Genomic DNA, 18315 nt, shown 5'->3' with positions numbered 1-18315 from the left:
GATGATCCTTGAGGTCCCTTCCAACCCTAACATGATTCTATAATGCTGTTTGCAATGAGGCTGTGTGCACCCTGGTCTTAGGGTTGTATAGAAACACCTCTTGGGTTTCCATTTCTTGAGGCTGAACCAGCAGATTTCAAAATGTATATTAAACTTGACAGTAGTGAAGAAAACAACAGCTTGAAATAATGTGTGATGTGTCCAGGGGCTTTGTTTTTTCTTTCCTCTAGAAGAAACAGTATTTATTACTCACTGCATTTAGCATCAGTAGGAATCGAGACTCAACTGAATGTGTATGATGGCTGCATCCAGGGGGGATCTCAATGGCTTGAAGTGTAGATGGAGAGCAGTGACAGTGGGGTCCCTCAGGGGTCTGTACTGGGACCTGTGCTCTTTAATGTTTTTATCAGTGATATAGACAGGGGGATTGAGGGCACCATCAGCAAGTGTGCAGATGATACCAAGCTGTGTGGTGTTGATGATACACCAGAGGGACAGGATAGCATCCAGAGGGACCAGGACAAGCTGGAGAGCTGGGCCCAGGTGAACCTCGTGAGGTCCAACAAGAGCAAGTGCAGGGTTCTGCATCTGGGCCAGAATAAGCCTCACTATCAATACAGGCTGGGGGAGGAGGTGATAGAAAGGAGCCCTGAGGAAAAGGACTTGGGGGTGCTGATGGATGAAAAGCTGGACATGAGCAGGCAGTGTGAGCTTGCAGCAAAGAAGGCAAATCACATCCTGGGATGCATCAAAAGCAGCGTTGCCAGCAGATCCAGAGAGGTGATTCTGCCACTTTGCTCTGGTGAGACCTCACCTGGAGTACTGTGTCCAGGTCTGGAGAGCTCAGTATAGGAAGGACATGGACATGATGGAGCAGGTCCAGAGGAGGGCCACAAAAATGATCTGGGGTTTGGAGCACCTCTGCTACGAGGACAGGCTGAGGGAGCTGGGGGTGTTCAGCCTGGAGAAGTGGAGGCTCCAGGGAGACCTAATAGCAGCCTGCCAGTACCTGAAGGGGGCTACAGGAAGGCTGGAGAGAGACTGTTTGCAAAGGCCTGCAGTGACAGGATGAAGGGCAATGGCTTCAAACTAAAGAGCAGATTTAGATTGGATATTAGGAACAAGTTTTTTTACTGTGAGGGTGGTGGATTACTCAAACAGGTTTGCCAGGGAGGTGGTTGAGGCCCCTTCCCTGAAGATTTTCTAGGTGAGGCTCGGTGAGGCCCTGGGCAACCTGATCTAGTTGGGGATGTCCCTGCTGACTCTGGGGAGGTTGGACTGGATGACCTTTGGAGGTCCCTTTCAACCCAGACCATTCTATGATTCCATGATATGTGACAACTGTTTTGGAAGGGGAGAGATGGTTGGGAAAGGTCTCACTATAAGGAGGGAAGGGATGCTAGGAAGTTCCACACTCTTCCTTCTGTTTAACAGGAAATTCTGAGCAGCAATAAACAAGAGTATGATGTGTTATGGGAAGGACTCTGTTCCTGGCTAAGGAAAACAGTTATAGTTTTGTTCCTCTACTTTGATTTTTATTTTTAAGCCATAAGGTATTTTGTACTTGAACCTAGTAGTCTCTGAGCTACCCAGTGGCCTTTAAATGCAAACCATAGCTTGACAGCCAATTCCACAGCATACACTACATAAAGCTTTATTTGGTGTTACTGTTATTAATACTGAAATACAGACATTCTCCAGTAAAATCTCAGATACTTGCAGGCTGCCCCTCAGACAACTAATAACATCTTGATCATGAATTTCCTTTGTTGGATGGGTTGCCACCCGAGGATATGCTTATGGGCTGATTACAAAGCCTGTCACAAAAGATTAGGTAATAATGGAACAGCAGTTAAGTTGCTTTCCCAAGATCACAGATTGATTTTACTTGTACATTGCATGCAGGAGGCCATTTGATGCTCCCTCTTTGGACCAGATGAGGTTTTTCTCTGTCTGCACAGAGTATTCTGTAGGCACAGAGAGATTGGGCAGGTCAAAAATCTGCAGAAGAGAAGGAGGATTGATTTACATGTGTAGGGGGAGATTGGCATCAGGAAGAAGGTTAACAGAAGGGAGAATAATTGTGATGACTCCACAATTCTGCTACAGAGGAAATAAGGCACTGAGACAATGTTCAGCCTGCTGCCAGATGTGAGGACAGTTATTTGTAAGCAAGGAATCTACAGTGCTTTGGAAGGCGTTGATGAAACCCTGCTTCATCTTGCATTTTTCTATGGTTTGAAAGGCCTTCAGTGATGTTTAAAAGCCATTTATTTAGCCACGAGATAGCCCTTTTTGTGTGTGACTTTTCCACTTTATGGGGCAGTGCTTCGGTCACAGCAACCCCATGCAGTGCTACAGGCTGGGACAGAGTGGCTGGAGAGCGGCCAGGCAGAAAGGGACCTGGGGGTACTGGTCAGCAGCAGCTGAACATGAGCCAGCAGTGTGCCCAGGTGGCCAAGAAGGCCAATGGCATCCTGGCCTGGATCAGAAAGAGTGTGGCCAGCAGGAGCAGGGAAGTCGTCGTGCCCTGTACTCAGCACTGGTTAGGCCACAGCTTGAGTCCTATGTCCAGTTCTGGGCTCCTCAGTTTAAGAAAGATGTGGAGATGCTGAAATGTGGCCAGAGGCTGGGGAGGGGTCTGGAGCACAGCCCTGTGAGGAGAAGCTGAGGGAGCTGGGGTTGTTTAGCCTGGAGAAGAGGAGGCTCAGGGGAGACCTTATTGCTCTCTACAACTATCTGCAGGGAGGTTGTAGCCAGGTGGGGGTTGGTCTCTTTTCCCAGACCACAGTGCCAGAATGAGAGGACTGAGTCTCAAGCTGCACCAGGGGAGGTTTGGGCTGGATGTGAGGAAGAAATTCTTCACAGACAGAGTGAATGGCCATTGGAATGGGCTGCCCAGGGAGTTACCATCCCTGGAAGTGCTTAAAAAGAAACTGGATGAGGCACTTGGTGCCATGGTTTAGTTGATTAGATGGTGTAGGGTGATAGGTTGGACTTGGTGATCTCAAAGGTCTTTTCCAACCTGATTAATAATGTGACTCTGTAATAACCATCTCCCTCCACTGAGACTGGTAGCAAAAATCCTATCAAGCTCAATAGAGTCAGAATTTTCATCTCTCCCAGCTGGTTACTTGTGTGTAAAGACACTACATTAGTTCTGCACTGGGCTGAGGAAGTACAGGCATTTGGCATACAAATCAGTGGCAATTTTGTCAGAGTGAAGGCTGCATAATTGACTCTATTGACTCTCTGAGCCTAATGGATTTTAGTTTTTTTGACTGAGTCCTGCCTGCAATTAGGTCACAGTGAATGAAAATAGAAGATGCATTTCATTTTGTGACGGTGTGGGGCAGTGATAAGCAGTGCAGTGCTTTAAAAAACCTAATTCTCAAGGTTTCCCTTTCATCCTCGTGCCCAAATAAGATGTACAGACAGGGGGGAAAACAACCCAAACCAGAACAGCAGCACCAGTGTGCTAATTCTGAGGTGACAAGCTTGGTGTGTTCTGTCTTCCCAGGGCTGCTTGTGCATGACCTAGAAATGCCAGTGGTGGCTGCTGTATGGCGGAGCAGAGTTGTTAGACTTGTTTGTACCTAATCTTTAGATGCTGTCAAGCTTAGGATTGGGGGGGAAGCAATCTGGTTTATGCTGTACTTTAACATTTGGTATAGGTTATATAAACACATATAATCTCTTCCAAAGACAGCAAATATTACAGGAACTCTCAAAACTACAAAATGTATTCTCCGTTGGGGAAATTGACAGAGGCTGAGAGCGTTGGCTGTTGTTGCATTTCATTTGCCTGCTCATTCTCACCCAACAGAAGTCTTCACAATCTCCCCCAGCCGCTGTATCTGCCTGGGCACTTTGAGCAATTCAAAGGCTGCTCTCAGAGGAGTGTGTCCAGCAGATGCAGGGAGGTTCTCCTCCCCCTCTACTCTGCCCTGGTGAGACCTCACCTGGAATACTTCACTAAACTCTGGGCTCCGCAGTTCAAGAGGGACAGGGATCTGCTAGAGAGAGTCCAATGGAGGGTTACAAGGATGCTGAGGGGTCTGGAGCACTGCCTGATGAGGAGAGGCTGAGATCCCTGGGGCTGTTTAGTCTGGAGAAGAGAAGACTGAGAGTGGATTTAATAAGTGTTTATAAATATCTGAGGGCTGGGTGTCAAGAGTGAGGGGACAGGCTCTGCTCACTAGCTCCCTGTGGTAGGACAAGGGGCAATGGATATAAACTACAGCACAGGAGGTTTCATCTCAACATGAGGAAGAACTTCTTCCCTGTGAGGGCCCCAGAGCACTGGAACAGCCTGCCCAGAGAAGTTGTGAGATTGTGGAGTCTCCTTCTCTGGAGACTTCAAGCCCTGTCTGGATGCATTCCTGTGTGACCTGCACTAGATTCTATGGTCCTGCTCTGGTAGGGGGGTTGGACTCGAAGATCTCTGGAGGTCCCTTCCAACCCCTAACATCCTGTGATCCTGTGATAAGTGACTACTTCAGCAGTTGTGAAAGAGAATTTCTCTGAGTTACAGAAATTCCTCAGCAGAAGCAATGATTCTTGTCTTTAATGGGCTTTGGTTTTCTTTCTAGCATTTTCTCCTTGTTAAAATAAATACTTTTCTCCCCTCCTCTAGAAAAGAGTGGAGAAGCTTTTTCCTAGTATAAACTGGCTGTTAGAATAATCTCCTGAATAATCTCAATAAGCCATCACCAAACATGCACCTATTAAAGAATATTATTAGCACATTCAATCTCACTGTAATGTAATTGCATACTCCTTGAGTATGTTCTTAACGAGTCATGGATGGAACTGTAATTGTGTTAAGTACCCTGTGGTCGCCCCTGAGGTGCCTGAGATGTCACAGTCAATTACACAGGCACCTTCTTGAGGGATGCACAATAGGCACTGAAGACTGAAAGGTTAAGTGCATGGAAACAAACTGTAATCTGGCTCATAAATACTAATTCTGCTAGGAAAATGTAACAAGAGCTTAACTGACATATGCATGGCAAATTTGCAATGTTTCAGCCACTAAAGGCCCTGGCCTCTTGCATAGAGCAGGGATTGTATAGCTCTGTGTGGATTTAGCTGCTTCCATGTGCAAATGTTCACTGCTTGAACTCATCTTGAGTACTGCATTCGGTTTGGGGTTCCCCAGTTTAAGAGGGACAGGGATCTGCTGGAGAGGATCCAGCAGAGGGCTCTGAGGATGATGAGGGGACTGGAGCACTTCCTGATGAGAAGAGGCTGAGAGCCCTGGGGCTGTTGAGTCTGGAAAAGAGAAGACTTAGAGGAGATTTAATAAGTGTTTATAAATATCTGAGGGCTGGGGGTCAAGAGGGAGGGGACAGGCTCTGCTCACTTGCACCCTGGGATAGGACAAGGGGCAATGGATGTAAGCTGCAGCACAGGAGGTTCCATCTCAACACAAGGGGGAACTTCTTTACTGTAAGGCTCAGAGACCACTGGAATAGGCTGCCCGGAGAGGTTCTGGAGTCTCCTTCTCTGGCGACTTTCAAGGCCCATCTGGATGTGTTCCTCTGTGACCTGAGCTAGATTGTATGGTACTGCTCTGGCAGGGGGGGTGGAATCGATGATCTCTTTGGGTCCTTTCCAAGCCCTGACATCCTGTGATCCTGTGACTCTCAAAGAAAAGCTCAGGGACTGTTGGTGTTCTCTCCACTGCAGACAGTTGGCATTTGTGTGGATAGTTGATGCTCTAGTACAATTTGATTTTTCAGATGACAAGGTAGCTATTGCAGTAACACCTGAGAACCACAATGAATGTTCATGTAGTGTAGTGGGCTCCTCTATTCAATTTATTTTTCTAATTAGTGTAAACAACATTGGAATTGCTTATAAACAGCTGAAATCACACTTTTATGTTTTTACATGGCAGGGGTTTCTCTTGTAGATGTCTCACGGCTTCTTACCTGTCTTGTGGAATTCTGGCACAGCCAGCAGGTCAAGGGAGGTGATCCTCTCCCTCTACTCTGCTCTGGTGAGACCTATCTGGAGTGCTGGGTCCAGTTCTGGAGCCCCTATTACAGGAAGGATCTGGAGGTGCTGGAACATGTCCAGAGAAGGACCATGAGGATGATCAGAGGGCTGGAGCTCCTCTCCTATGAGGACAGACTGAGGGAGTTGGGACTGTTCAGTCTGGAGAAGAGAAGGCTCCAAGGAGACCTAATTGTGGCCTTCCAGTATCTGAAGGGGGCCTACAAGAAAGTTGGTGAGGGACTTTTTAGGGTGCCAGGGAGTGATAGGACTGGGGGGAATGGAGCAAACTACAAATGGGTAGATTCAGACTGGATGTTAGGAAGAAGTTTTTCCTCATGAGAGGGTGGTGAGACACTGGCACAGGTTGCCCAGGGAAGTGGTAGAAGCCTCATCCCTGGAAGTTTTGAAGGCCAGGCTGGATGTGGCTGTGAGCAACCTGCTGTAGTGTGAGGTGTCCCTGCCCATGTCAGGGGGGTTGGAACTGGATGATCCTTGAGGTCCCTTCCAACCCTAACAATTCTATGATTCTGATATTCCAGAGCCAGCCTAAGAAGAAATAACTTGCTTCTCTCTCTTGCCCCCTGCCCTTTCTTCTCTTTCGAGAAGTTTTGAGTCAGGAAGGACTAGAGATTATTCCTCTGTTTTTATACAAGCACAGATAGTAGAGAAATGCCTTGGACTAGATAGCAATTGCCTTACCCCAAATATGTTGGCAGTCCCCATAGGAACTGGAGCGGGAATTAACTTAAAGATGGAGCCTGGACAAACTGTGAAGAAGGTTGGAGTGGATTCCAGGGTACTTGAGACACAGGACTAATGAGCAAGGTGTTCTTGTCCCCTGTCTGCTGAAGAAAGCTTCCAGCATTTGCTGATGCAGATTGGATTTGATGTCATGTGCATCACAGATCTTTTAGATTAACAGATACTGGGAGCTTTTTCCTTGGCCAAAGTTGCCCTCTTTAAATGAAAACTAGCTTTGGATCCCTAGCTTCCCCTGCCGGTGGGTGGATAATGATCTCTGACCATTGTGTGTAGCCTTTTCCCATAAACTGTTTCTGAGTGTATTGGCTAATCTCTTTTTTTTGAATGTTGCTATTGATTTATTTTATTTTATTTTATTTTTCCCCACCAGTGATCTTTTGGCAGCTGTTCAGTTCCAAATTGCTTTTACCATCAGGGAGCTTTTACTTGCACCTAATCTCACAGCAGCCATTTTGATTAGATTGAATACAACTTTTCTCACATCCTGCTTTACCAAAAACTGCATCCTACTGTCTTCTCCATGGTTTTCTGAAGAGTGTGTGGAGGAGAGCCAGGGGAGGAGGCCTGAGCCCTGGGCAGAGTGCTTACGAGGTTGCAGTGCTGTGTCTTTCTGTGCAGTGAGCAGGCTTCCCCTGCAGTGCTCCTGGATTTATTATGGCTGAGACTTTGTTTTACCATGTGTGTTCATGAGATCCACGTGTTCTGCCTGAGGACTGGTCATGCTGTGCCAACATTTGCAAAGTCTAGCACATGAGGGAGAAATAAAGCTTTGTTCCTTCTGCTGAGCTCGGGTAGAAAAAGCCCCCCTGTAAAGCGGCTTTTAGCAGAACAGAAGCTTCAGAAGATTGTTTCTGAGCGTGGGAAAGTCAGATCAGTTTGGGATCTGTACTGACTGGTTGGTTTCTGGGTCTTCTCTGGTGCTGCAAGCCTTCTCTGGTCTGTCAGTGGCTCATCTACACACTTTAAAGTGATAACAGAATCACAGAATCAATCAGATTGGAACCAATATCATCAAGTCCAACCAATCATCCAACCCTATCTAATCAACTAGACCATGGCACTAAGTGCCTCATCCAGGCTTTTCTTAAACACCTCCAGGGACATCAACCCCACCACCTCTCTGGGCAGCACATTCCAATGGCCAATCTCTCTTTCTGGGAAGAACTTTTAAGATCAAGCCTAAGCTTCCCCCTGCACAGTTTGAGACTGTGTCCTCTTCTTCTGTTGCTGGTTGCCTGGGAGAAGAGACCAACCCCACCTGGCTACAGCCTCCCTTCAGGTAGTTGTAGACAGCAAGAAGGTCTCCCCTGAGCCTCCTCTTCTCCAGGCTAAACACCCCCAGGTCCCTCAGCCTCTCCTCACAGGGCTGTGCTCCAGACCCCTCCCCAGCTTTGTTGCCCTTCTCTGGACACATTTGAACACTTCATTAATGGGCTACTATACACTGAGAACAGTGTTGAACTAATAACAGTAACCTCTTTTTGCTGGCAGCATGGAAGGTCATAAGAAGTCTGTTGCAAATACAAGGATTAATTCACTGCCCTGCAGCTTGATTGCTTCTTTTTAAAATTCAAATTTAAATAAAATTACATTAAAATTACATTAAAAAAATAAAATTAAATTAAAATTAAAATTTAAATAGCGGGCAAAAAAATTGAACTCAGGACTTTTGTACCCTGAGGATTTCATCTACCTCTTCAGCATCTTGTCTCCCAGTAAGATCACAGAATCAGAAACATTCAGGTTGGAAAAGACCCTCAGGATCACCAAGTCCAACCCAGAACCCTACTCCACAAGGTTCACCCCTAAATCACAGCCCCAAGCACCACATCCAAAACACATCCAGGGTTTGTCACTCCACCACCTCCCTGCACAGCACATGCCAATGCCTGACCATTATACTGGGAAAAAATTCTCCCTAATGTCCAGTCTACACCTACCCAGTCATAGGTTGAGGCCATTCCCTCTTGTTCTATCACTAATGACCTGTGAGAAGAGACCAGCACCAACCTCTCCACAATGTTCTTTCAGGTGGTTGTAGACAGCAATGAGGTCTCCTCTCAGCCTCCTCTTTTTCAAACAAAGCAGCCCCAGTTCCTTCAGTTGCTCTTCACAAGATTTATTCTCCAGGCCCTTCCCCAGCTTCCTTGCCCTCCTCTGCACTGGCTCCAGCACCTCCACATCTCTCTTGGATTGAGGTGCCCAAAACTGACACAATACTTAAGGTGTGGCCTCCCCAGAGCTGAGTACAAGGGCGCAGTCACCTCCCTGCTCCTGCTGGACACAGCATTTCTGATCCCAGCCAGGATGCCATTGGCTTTCTTGGCCACCTGGGCACAGTGCTGGCTCATGTTCATTTGCTTGTCCATTAGAACCCCCAGGTCCCTTTCTGCCAAGCAGCTTTCCAGCCACACTGCCCCAAGCCTGTAGCATTGCTTGGGGCTGTTGTGACCCAAGTGCAGCACCTGGCTCTTGGCCTTGTTGAAGCTCATCCTGTTAAGGTTGGCCATGGATCCAATCTATCCAAGTCCCTTTGTAGAGCCTCCCTACCTTGGTGCAGAACAACACTCCACCTAACTTGGTGTCATCTGCACACTTACTGCCGACACACTCTGTGTCTTCATCAAGGGCATCAATAAAGATGTTAAACAGAAGTGGTCCCAGCACTGAGCCCTGAGGAACACCACTTGTGCCCAGCCACCAGCTGGATTTCACTCCACTGACCACCAAAATTTTCTTTTTCTGGGTACTAGGAGGTGGTTGATTAAAAAACAGCAACAGACCACAGAAAACCAGAGAACAGACCCAAGAAACCTTAACACATTTAAATATGTTAATCAGTGCCACTTTGAACACACAGTTGAGAAGTTGAAGCAGTTATGTATGTTAAGTATTGGTAGATTATTAACATATTATTTCTTCCTAGGCTGACTCTGGAATATCAGAATCATAGAATTGTTAGGGTTGGAAGGGACCTCAAGGATCATCTAGTTCCAACCCCACTGCCTTGGGCAGGGACACCTCACACTACAGCAGGTTGCTCACAGCCACATCCAGCCTGGCCTTCAAAACTTCCAGGGATGAGGCTTCCACCACTTCCCTGGGCAACCTGTTCCAGTGTCTCACCACCCTGTATATGCTACATCTCCATACTTTGAATGTTAAATGGTGATATGTTCAGTGTTCCATGATTGAGAAGCATAAGCTTGATTAATGTGTGTGTCAGGACTGGGCAAAGGAGCTAGCAGAAGCAGAGAAGCTAATCAGCACTGAAATTGCTGTCAGAGGAGAGGGTACCAGATTGTAATTGACTAATGCAGTAATTGAAATCAGTGTAAGCTGTGCTGTGAAAACCCCCAGGTATTTGCATGCCTGGACCTAGTGTGAAAATGTATGACCTGCACACTGCAGAATGTGTTTGCTTAATGCAGCCACCTGGGCAGAGTGCACCAGGTTCCTGTCTCTCCCTCCTGTCCACCATCGCTGCATTATAAACTTGTCCTCAGCACCTGCTTCGGCTTCTCAGTTAAGTTACAGAGAACTACTGGGAACAACCTCTGCTTCTAAGCATAGCTCAGAAGTTATTTCTAATGAATTTTTCAGACTATTACAGAATACCAGCTGCAGCTCCTGCAGGAAAGTTACTTACCTGCTGTTCCAAGTCACATTTAATTACCCAGCTTCCTGCAGACTTCCTTTGTGCATAGGAGAGCACTTTGGGCAGCCACTTTCCATGATGTGTCCTTTTGATTTGTGCAGGTTAATGGTATCCTTACCAGAATGACTATGGCAATTGATCACCCTTCACTGTTTTAAATGATCAATGAGTAGGGATTGACTTGGAGTATCTGGGAAAATGTGTATTAAAGGAAAACTTTGCTGGATGTGGTGGGTTGAAATTACCCCCCAACTAATTTGGACAAACTACCCCTAAAATAAAATTGTCAGCCCAGCTCAGTTTGGGATGGAAGCAAATGAAGCTCTATTGACAAGCAAACTACAATCTAGAAATATGAAATGAATATGTACAAAATGTACAATAAATGTACAATATAGAGATATTTACCATTTATAAACAACACAGAAACTCCCCAGAACCCCCCTGGATGGATCCAGGGAACCCTTCACCTGCTTCCCTACTCCCTCCCTCCTTCCTGTTACCTCACACAGTAGTCAAAACAGAGATCCCCTGGCAAGGCCACGGAAGAGAGAGAGAGAGGGAAGTTGCAAGCAGAAGTGACAGAAGAAGAAAAAGGAGAGCAAGAACTGTTTGTGCCTCTGCTCTATAACCCATTAGCAATCCAATGAATTATATAGACCTTACCTTTATTATTCTTGTCATCCAATGGTAATTTATTTTCAGTCTTTGCATTCAGGGACTAGGCTAAAGTTCCCCCTTCAAACTGCTAACACTAGATTTCAAACTAGGCTTAAACTTTTACATTGTGTGCAGTGGAGGTTTTGCCCCACTACTTTATGAGGCCACCTCCTTAGGTAGACTTGCAGCAAGCATTCTTGCCATCTCTCACCCACACAGAGCTGTCATCTCTCTCCTAATGGCTCTGTTAATACAGCACAGTTAGAGTGGATCTGCTGCAGTGAACTGGGCAGTGCTCATATTGATATGGATAGGCTTTTGTGTGGGGAGGCTGGAAAAATCTGTCTTCCTCTACCTAAAGGCTAAGGGACATCAGGGAGGAATTATTCTGTGAATTTCTGATTCTCCTTCCCTCATCCTGCACCTGGGAAGGAAGAATAAACTGCACCAGTACAGGTTAGGAGGTGATCTGCTAGAGAGCAGCCCTGTGGAGAAGGACCTGGGAGTCCTGGTGGACAAGAAGTTCTCCATGGGACAGAAACGTGCCCTTGTGGCCAAGAAGGCCAGTTCTGGGCCAGTTTAAGAAGGACATCGAGACACTTGAACGTGTCCAGAGAAGGGCAACAAGGCTGGGGAGAGGCCTTGAGCACAAGCCCTATGAGGAGAGGCTGAGGGAGCTGGGATTGTTTAGCCTGGAGAAGAGAAGGATCAGAGGTGACCTCATTGCCCTCTACAACTACCTGAAAGGTGGTTGTAGACAGGAGGGGGTTGGTCTCTTCTCCCAGGCAACCAGCACCAGAACAAGGGGACACAGTCTCAAGCTGTGCCAGGGGAGGTTTAGACTCGAGGTGAGGAAAAAGTTCTTCACTGAGCGAGTCATTTGTCATTGGAATGTGCTGCCCAGGGAGGTGGTGGAGTCGCCGTCCCTGGAGGTGTTCAAGGGGAGATTGGACATGGCACTTGGTGCCATGGTCTAGTTGTGAGGTCTGTTGGAACAGGTTGGACTTGATAATCCTTGGGGTCTCTTCCAACCTTAGTTACTGTGATACTGTGATACTGGGATCCTGGGGTGCATTAAGAGGAGTGTGTCCAGCAGACTGAGGGAGGTTCTGCTCCCCCTCTACTCTGCCCTACTGAGGCCACACCTAGAATATTGCATCCAGTTCTGAGCTCCCCAGTTCAAGAGGGACAGGGATCTGCTGGAGAGAGTCCAGTGGAGGGCTACAAGGATGATGAAGGGACTGGAGCACTGCCTGATGAGGAGAGGCTGAGAGCCCTGGGGCTGTTGAGTCTGGAGAAGAGAAGACTGAGAGGGGATTTAATAAATGTTTATAAATATCTGAGGGCTGGGGGTCAGGAAGGAAGGGACAGGGCAGGCTCTGCTCACTTGTGCCCTGTGATAGGACAAGGGGGAATGGATATAAACTACAGCACAGGAGGTTCCACCTCAACGTGAGGAGTAACTTCTTTACTGTTAGGGTCACAGAGCATTGGAACAGGCTGCCCCGAGAGGTTGTGGAGCCTCCTCTGGAGACTTTCCATACCCTTCTAGATGCATTCCTGTGTGACCTGTGCTGGATTCTATGGTCCTGCTCTAGCAGGGGGGTTGGACTCGATCTCCAGAGGTCCCTTCCAACCCCTAACATCCTGTGATCCTGTGATCCCTTCCTGTGGCCAATGAAAGATCCCTCATAGGACTGAATGTGCAAGCAAGTAATAAATAAATTCTTAGAGAAGAGTTTATTTAACATATTGGAAAGATCTGGTGGTGAGTTTGGTACTGATGGGTTTGAGCTGCAGAATTCCAAAGAATAAAAGCAATGGAAACATGAGAAAGGGAACATTGAAAACAAAGCATTCTGAGGCTGGAGAGTACATTTCAGAAGAATAACTTACAGGTATTTCCTCTGACCTCCATAACAAGTAAGTCAGATAGCAATCTTAATTCTCTCTTTCATAATAGGAGCTATCTCACTTAAGCTTTCCTTGCTTTTAACAGACTTCCTGTTTCTTTTAAATACCTTCCATTTGAATGAGGAACTGGAAACAATCGTCAATAACTGTTCTAAATCTGTATAGGGGCCAGCTTGTTTACAGCCTATTTAATGCCTGCCAGTTTTTATCATCTTTCTTCACCTGGAGTCCACTGACTCTGTCTGCTCCTGATTTGCAAACACTCAAGAGCACAGCAAGGAACTCTTCAAACTAGCAAAGCAGGGGTGGTGTGTCGATGGCGGGAGCAGGGGGAAGGAAAGCAGTATTGGGGAAACACAAAAAGGTCTAAGTCTCTTTTGATGTGTTCTTCGTCTTCCTTCTCAAGCTCCCCTCCTCTTCCTTGTCACCATGCACTGTCTCCTACAATCATCACTTCAATCATCATCTTTGACTGAGAAGCATAATCATCACACCCTGACTTGGATTGTTAATTAAAACCATAGTATCATAGAATGGTCTGGGCTGAAAGAGACCCCCAAAGGTCCAATCTCTCCGCAGTCAGCAGGGACATCCCCAACTAGATCAGGTTGCCCTGGGCCTCATTGAGCCTCACCTTGAATATCTCCAGGGAAGAGGCCTCAACCACCTCCTCGAGCATCCTGTTCCAGTGTTCCACTACCCTCATGGTAAAGAACGTCTTCCTGATACCCAATCTAAATCTGCCCTTCTCCAGTTTGAAGCCCTTGCCCCTCGTCCTGTCACTTGCAGGCCTTTGCAAGCAGTCTCTCTCCATCCTTCCTGTAGCCCCCTTCAGGTTGAACACCCCCAGCTCCCTCAGCCTGTCCTTGTAGCAGAGGTGCTACACTTTTGTAGCCCTCCTCTGGATCCTCTCCATCAGGTCTATGTCCTTCCTATACTGAGCCTCTCAGTACTCCAGGTGAGGTTTCAGCAAAGCGGCAGAATCACCTCCCTGGATCTGCTGGCAGCACATCTTTTGATGCAGCCCAGGATGTTATTTGCCTTCTTGGCTGCAAGCTCATGCTGCCTGCTCACGTCCAGCTTCTCATATGGTGGCTTGTTGCAGAAGTACAAAAGTGCTGTTGTGTGTGTGTTGTTTACACAGGAATCAGGATTTACTCAGCTTTAGAGCAGGATTGTCTTGAGTTTAAAAAACATTTCTTCTATACTTCAGATTACTCTTCATGCTTCATTATAAGGTCACAGTGATTACCTGTTCAGAGTGTTTATCTTGTTTCAAGAATCCCTACCTGAAAGGCTAACTCATTCAAAGCTACTGTTGCCATACTGAAATAGAATTACTGGGTAATGTATTACAGGTTGAACAGCTTCTCATAACTAAGAACATTTAAAAATGACTTTATGAATTGAGTGAGGAATGTCTGTGCAAACTCTCATTGCTCACAAGTCTTTGCCCCTAAGGATGGATGGGCAAGGGACAGATAACCACAACTAGCTGTAATGCAGCACTCTTCTTATATTTGTAGTATATATTTTTGCATATATGGTACAGAGGTCATTGGTAAAATAAAATTCCTAGCAAAACATAAAAGCTTTTTGCATGTGTGGTTATTTCAAACACCTCTCCAGTACCACAGAGTAGATTAACAGAATGTTACAGAGCTGTAACCACAGAATAATGAACAGGATATTAAGACAATAGTGGAATTATGCCCCTGGTGACTTAACAAAGAGACTGTGGTTTAATTTCTGTTTGCTTTAGTATGTAAGACTGCAAATAACTTAACAATGTGTTTTGAATACTTTTTCAGCTCGAGATGCTGATGAGAGAGAGAAGTGGATTCATGCTTTAGAGGACACCATTCTCCGCCATACCCTCCAGCTTCAGGCAAGTTTCACTTACATTTCTGCCCCATTTTACTTTCTTTTCAAAGCAATGAAATACAGTGGCATGACTGCTAATATCAACCAAATCTTGTATTATATCTGGCCATTCTATAGCCTGTACAGCCAGATGTTGTAAGACATCTGTATGGGTAGCCAAGGTTAGGTTTGAGTCTTTCTCTTACTCGTGTCTCACCAGCATGAAAAGTTAGTGTAAAACCTCCCTTTATTAATTCATATTTTTAATTGATGGTTCCAGACTTACTGTTGTACATTTAGCTATTGCAAGTTTTTTTCTTAAACTGGGAGTTAGTCCTTTTTTTTTTTTTGGGCAAGCCTGTTGTGTGTGCAGCAGCTAATTCTGAAATTAAAATGAGACAGCAGCACTGGATTTCTTTCTGGAGGACAAAAATGGTAAATGCCTTAGGTTTGAATCCACTGTGTAAGCTGGGTGGCTTTCTGGTTCTAAAAACAGGTGGTTGGACTGAAGGTGGTTCTGAGCACTAGTTATCTGAGATCAGTTTCTGCTGTATTCTAGACCTAAACATGTCTAAACCTTTGTTGTTGCCCTGGAGAGAAAGCCAGACTCTTCATGAAAGGGATTTTCTCAAGCTTACTTTGTACCACAAAGGTGTTTGATGACAGTGGAGAAATCTTCAAACTGGTATTCATGATTTGTGTTGAGTATAGGTCTGCGATGCTTCTGGAGTAGAAGAGAATTAGGTCTCTTAATGACTGACACTGTGAAGAAAGATAAAGTCAGATTCCTAATAACCAGAGAAAGAGAAAAAGCTTATGGAGACTGATTTAGATTGTATTTGCCGGTTCTAAAGAGTTAGAACAAGCTTGAATTTATGCCATCCACCTTCAGACATTCATGCTGTCTCAGTCCACTTACCTTAATGTCCTGCTGAACAGTAGTCTTTAACCTTTTTTGACTTAGGAAAGACCACTGCAAATTTTCTAGTGGTTAGCAGATCCCTGGATAAAAATTCAAGTTTGACAATCAGCTTTGTATCCCTAGTAACATGCCATGGTTATTTTAGAAGTAATCTCTCCATCTGGACGCAGTAGCTGACCACAGGCTGGAGAACTCTGCTCTGCAGTGAATGTGAGCAGACAGATTTATCTGTGGACTTAGAAGGGCCAAGCTGCCTCCCCAGGGGATGCCTTCTCCCCATCCCCAGACTGGAGGGTGAAAGTGAATAGGTTAACTGAGGAATCCTGTTTAGGGTCTGACATGAAACAGGAGGAATCTGTGCAGTTTTCTTTGTCCAGAAGATTTTTATGGCTTGGAGATGAAGAGTCATGAATGAAACACCAGAATATACTGTGGGTTTAGCAAGATGTACATGTCCATGCCCTCTGGACATTGTAATTGTCAGATTTCATGATTGCAGCTAATACTGGAACTGTTTCCTTTTACATAATCTGTTTGCATTCCAGATTTTCAAATAGGTAAGGCATAACTAGATGAAAAAGCCGAAGTTAGTGAATGAGTTAGTGATGCTTGAGGGAGTAATTTAAAACTTAGAACTGATTACTAAGCAACACATCCTCAACCCCTCTAAGTGTGTTCACTATTGAGTTGAATCACAGAATTGTCAGGGTTGGAAAGTACTTCTAGTTCCAACCCCCTTGCCATAGGCAGGGATACCTCACACTAGATCAGGTTGCCCAGAGCCACATCCAGCCTGGCCTTAAAAACGTCCAGGGATAGAGCTTTCACCACCTCTCTGCGCAATCTATTCCAGTGTCTCCCCACCCTCATGGTGAAGAACTTCCCAACATCCTATCTGAATCTACCCATCCCTAGTTTTGCTCCATTCCCCCCAGTCCTATCCCTACCTGACACCCTAAAAAGTCCCTCACCAGCTTTCTTCTAGGCCCCCTTCAGATACTGGAAGGCCACAATAAGGTCTCCTCGAAGCTTTCTTTTCTCCAGAATGAACAACCCCAACTCTCTCAGTCTGTCCTCATAGGAGAGGATCATCCTTGTGGCCCTTCTCTGGACATGTTCCAGCACCTCCAGATCCTTCCTGTAATAGGAGCTCCAGAACTGGACACAGTGCTCTAGGTGAGGTCTCACCAGAGTGGTGTAGGGGTGGGAGAATCACCCCTTTCAACCTGCTGGCCACACTTCTCTTGATGCAGCCCGGGATACAGTTGGCTATCTGGGCTGCAAGTGTATACTGGCAGTTCACGTTGGGCTTCTCATCCACCAGCACCCCCAAGTCCTTTTCTTAATACCTTCATTTTGAAGACCCTTCCATGTGTCAGTTGCGTACCTGGTTTTGTTTCCAAAGCCCTTATATTAAAACTAGCTGGAATACCGTTCACTTACACCCAGCTCGGGAACTGCCAAGGGGCTCCTTTGACAGGGGCCATTGAGCGGGTAGTGGTTGAACACTGGGCACAAGGCTGCACCTCCTTGCAAAACGCCGTTCTCTCCCGAGTTAGCGAGGGCCGTCCCAGTTACTGCGCTCCTGCGCTCCCGCCTCGGCGGTGGGACGTGCGGGCGGAACGCACAGCTCTTGGAGCCTAGGCTGAAGTTACTAGGGGTGCCTGCGGGGCCCAGCTCAGGGCTGTCCGAGCAGGAACGCCTCCCTTCTGACAGCCATTGTAAGCGCGCTTGCCGCTGTCCAAGCCGGAGGTTTTTTCTCACGGGGTCACCGCGAAGCCGCGTTCCCGGCGCCCCGCCCGCTCCTCAGGATGGTTTTTGTGTCAGGGCCGGGACTGGCGGCGCTGAGCCCGCTCTGCCTCCCCGTGGCCTGCGGGCCGGGCTGCCCTCTCCGCGGGGCCGCCACGGCCGCCCGACCCCCGCCCGCTGACCGCCATTCTCCGCCGGCGGCCGCGCTCCGCTCCCTGGCCAATGGGTGGCCGCCTTGTTCGTGATGCGAGCCGCGGGGGCCCGGCCTAACCCTGCCCTTCGCTTCCCTCTCCGCCCCGTCGGCCCTGCTCCCCGCGCCGGAGGCGGCGCTGTTGGGGCCCGGCGGGCGGCCAGCCAGCCCCTCAGCTCCGCACGCCCCGTTTCCCTTCGCCGCACCGAGGCGGAATGGCCGGTGTGAGTACACGGGGCGGGGGGGGAGGCAGGTGTCAGGGCTGCTGGGTGTCCTTATCCGGGGCAGGTTCCCTCCCCGCCGCAGCCCTTTCCCTGACTGGGAGCCAAGCGCTGCCTCCTGCCTGCGGCGGCCGAGCGGCTCTGGCTGCTGCCCTGCCCCGCCCGAGCGGCCGCTCGGAGCGGTCCCGGGGAACAGACGGTGGAGGTAGGCGTTGGGCAGCCCCCTGGGGAGCGCGGACACGGGCTGCCTGCGCGGGGGGCCTGGCGGAATCTCCGGGAGAGGTTTGGATTCCTCACCGGAGCGCCGCCGAGCTTCCGTGCGCCCTGCGTGCCTGCAGGGATGCTTTCATCCGGTACGAGAGTGCCTTGTATA

General features: G+C 47.5%; 1 protein-coding gene across 4 annotated transcripts in view; it reads left to right on the top strand.

Moving 5' to 3' along the window:
- Positions 1-18315, top strand: part of OSBPL9 (oxysterol binding protein like 9) — a 94466-nt gene that overhangs the window by 32203 nt on the left and 43948 nt on the right. For 3 of the 4 annotated variants that reach the window (XM_054165106.1, XM_054165105.1, XM_054165107.1), the window contains one exon: positions 14809-14885. In XM_054165106.1, the coding sequence (XP_054021081.1) occupies positions 14809-14885 (77 nt within the window). Of the gene's footprint in view, positions 1-14808; positions 14886-17817; positions 17946-18315 lie in introns of those variants that run through there. The other variant, XM_054165108.1, reaches the window with a different exon arrangement.

This window comes from Dryobates pubescens, chromosome 11 (assembly GCF_014839835.1).
Source record: "Dryobates pubescens isolate bDryPub1 chromosome 11, bDryPub1.pri, whole genome shotgun sequence".
NCBI classification, from domain to species: domain Eukaryota; kingdom Metazoa; phylum Chordata; class Aves; order Piciformes; family Picidae; genus Dryobates; species Dryobates pubescens.
This window is presented reverse-complemented; position numbering and strand designations above follow the sequence as displayed.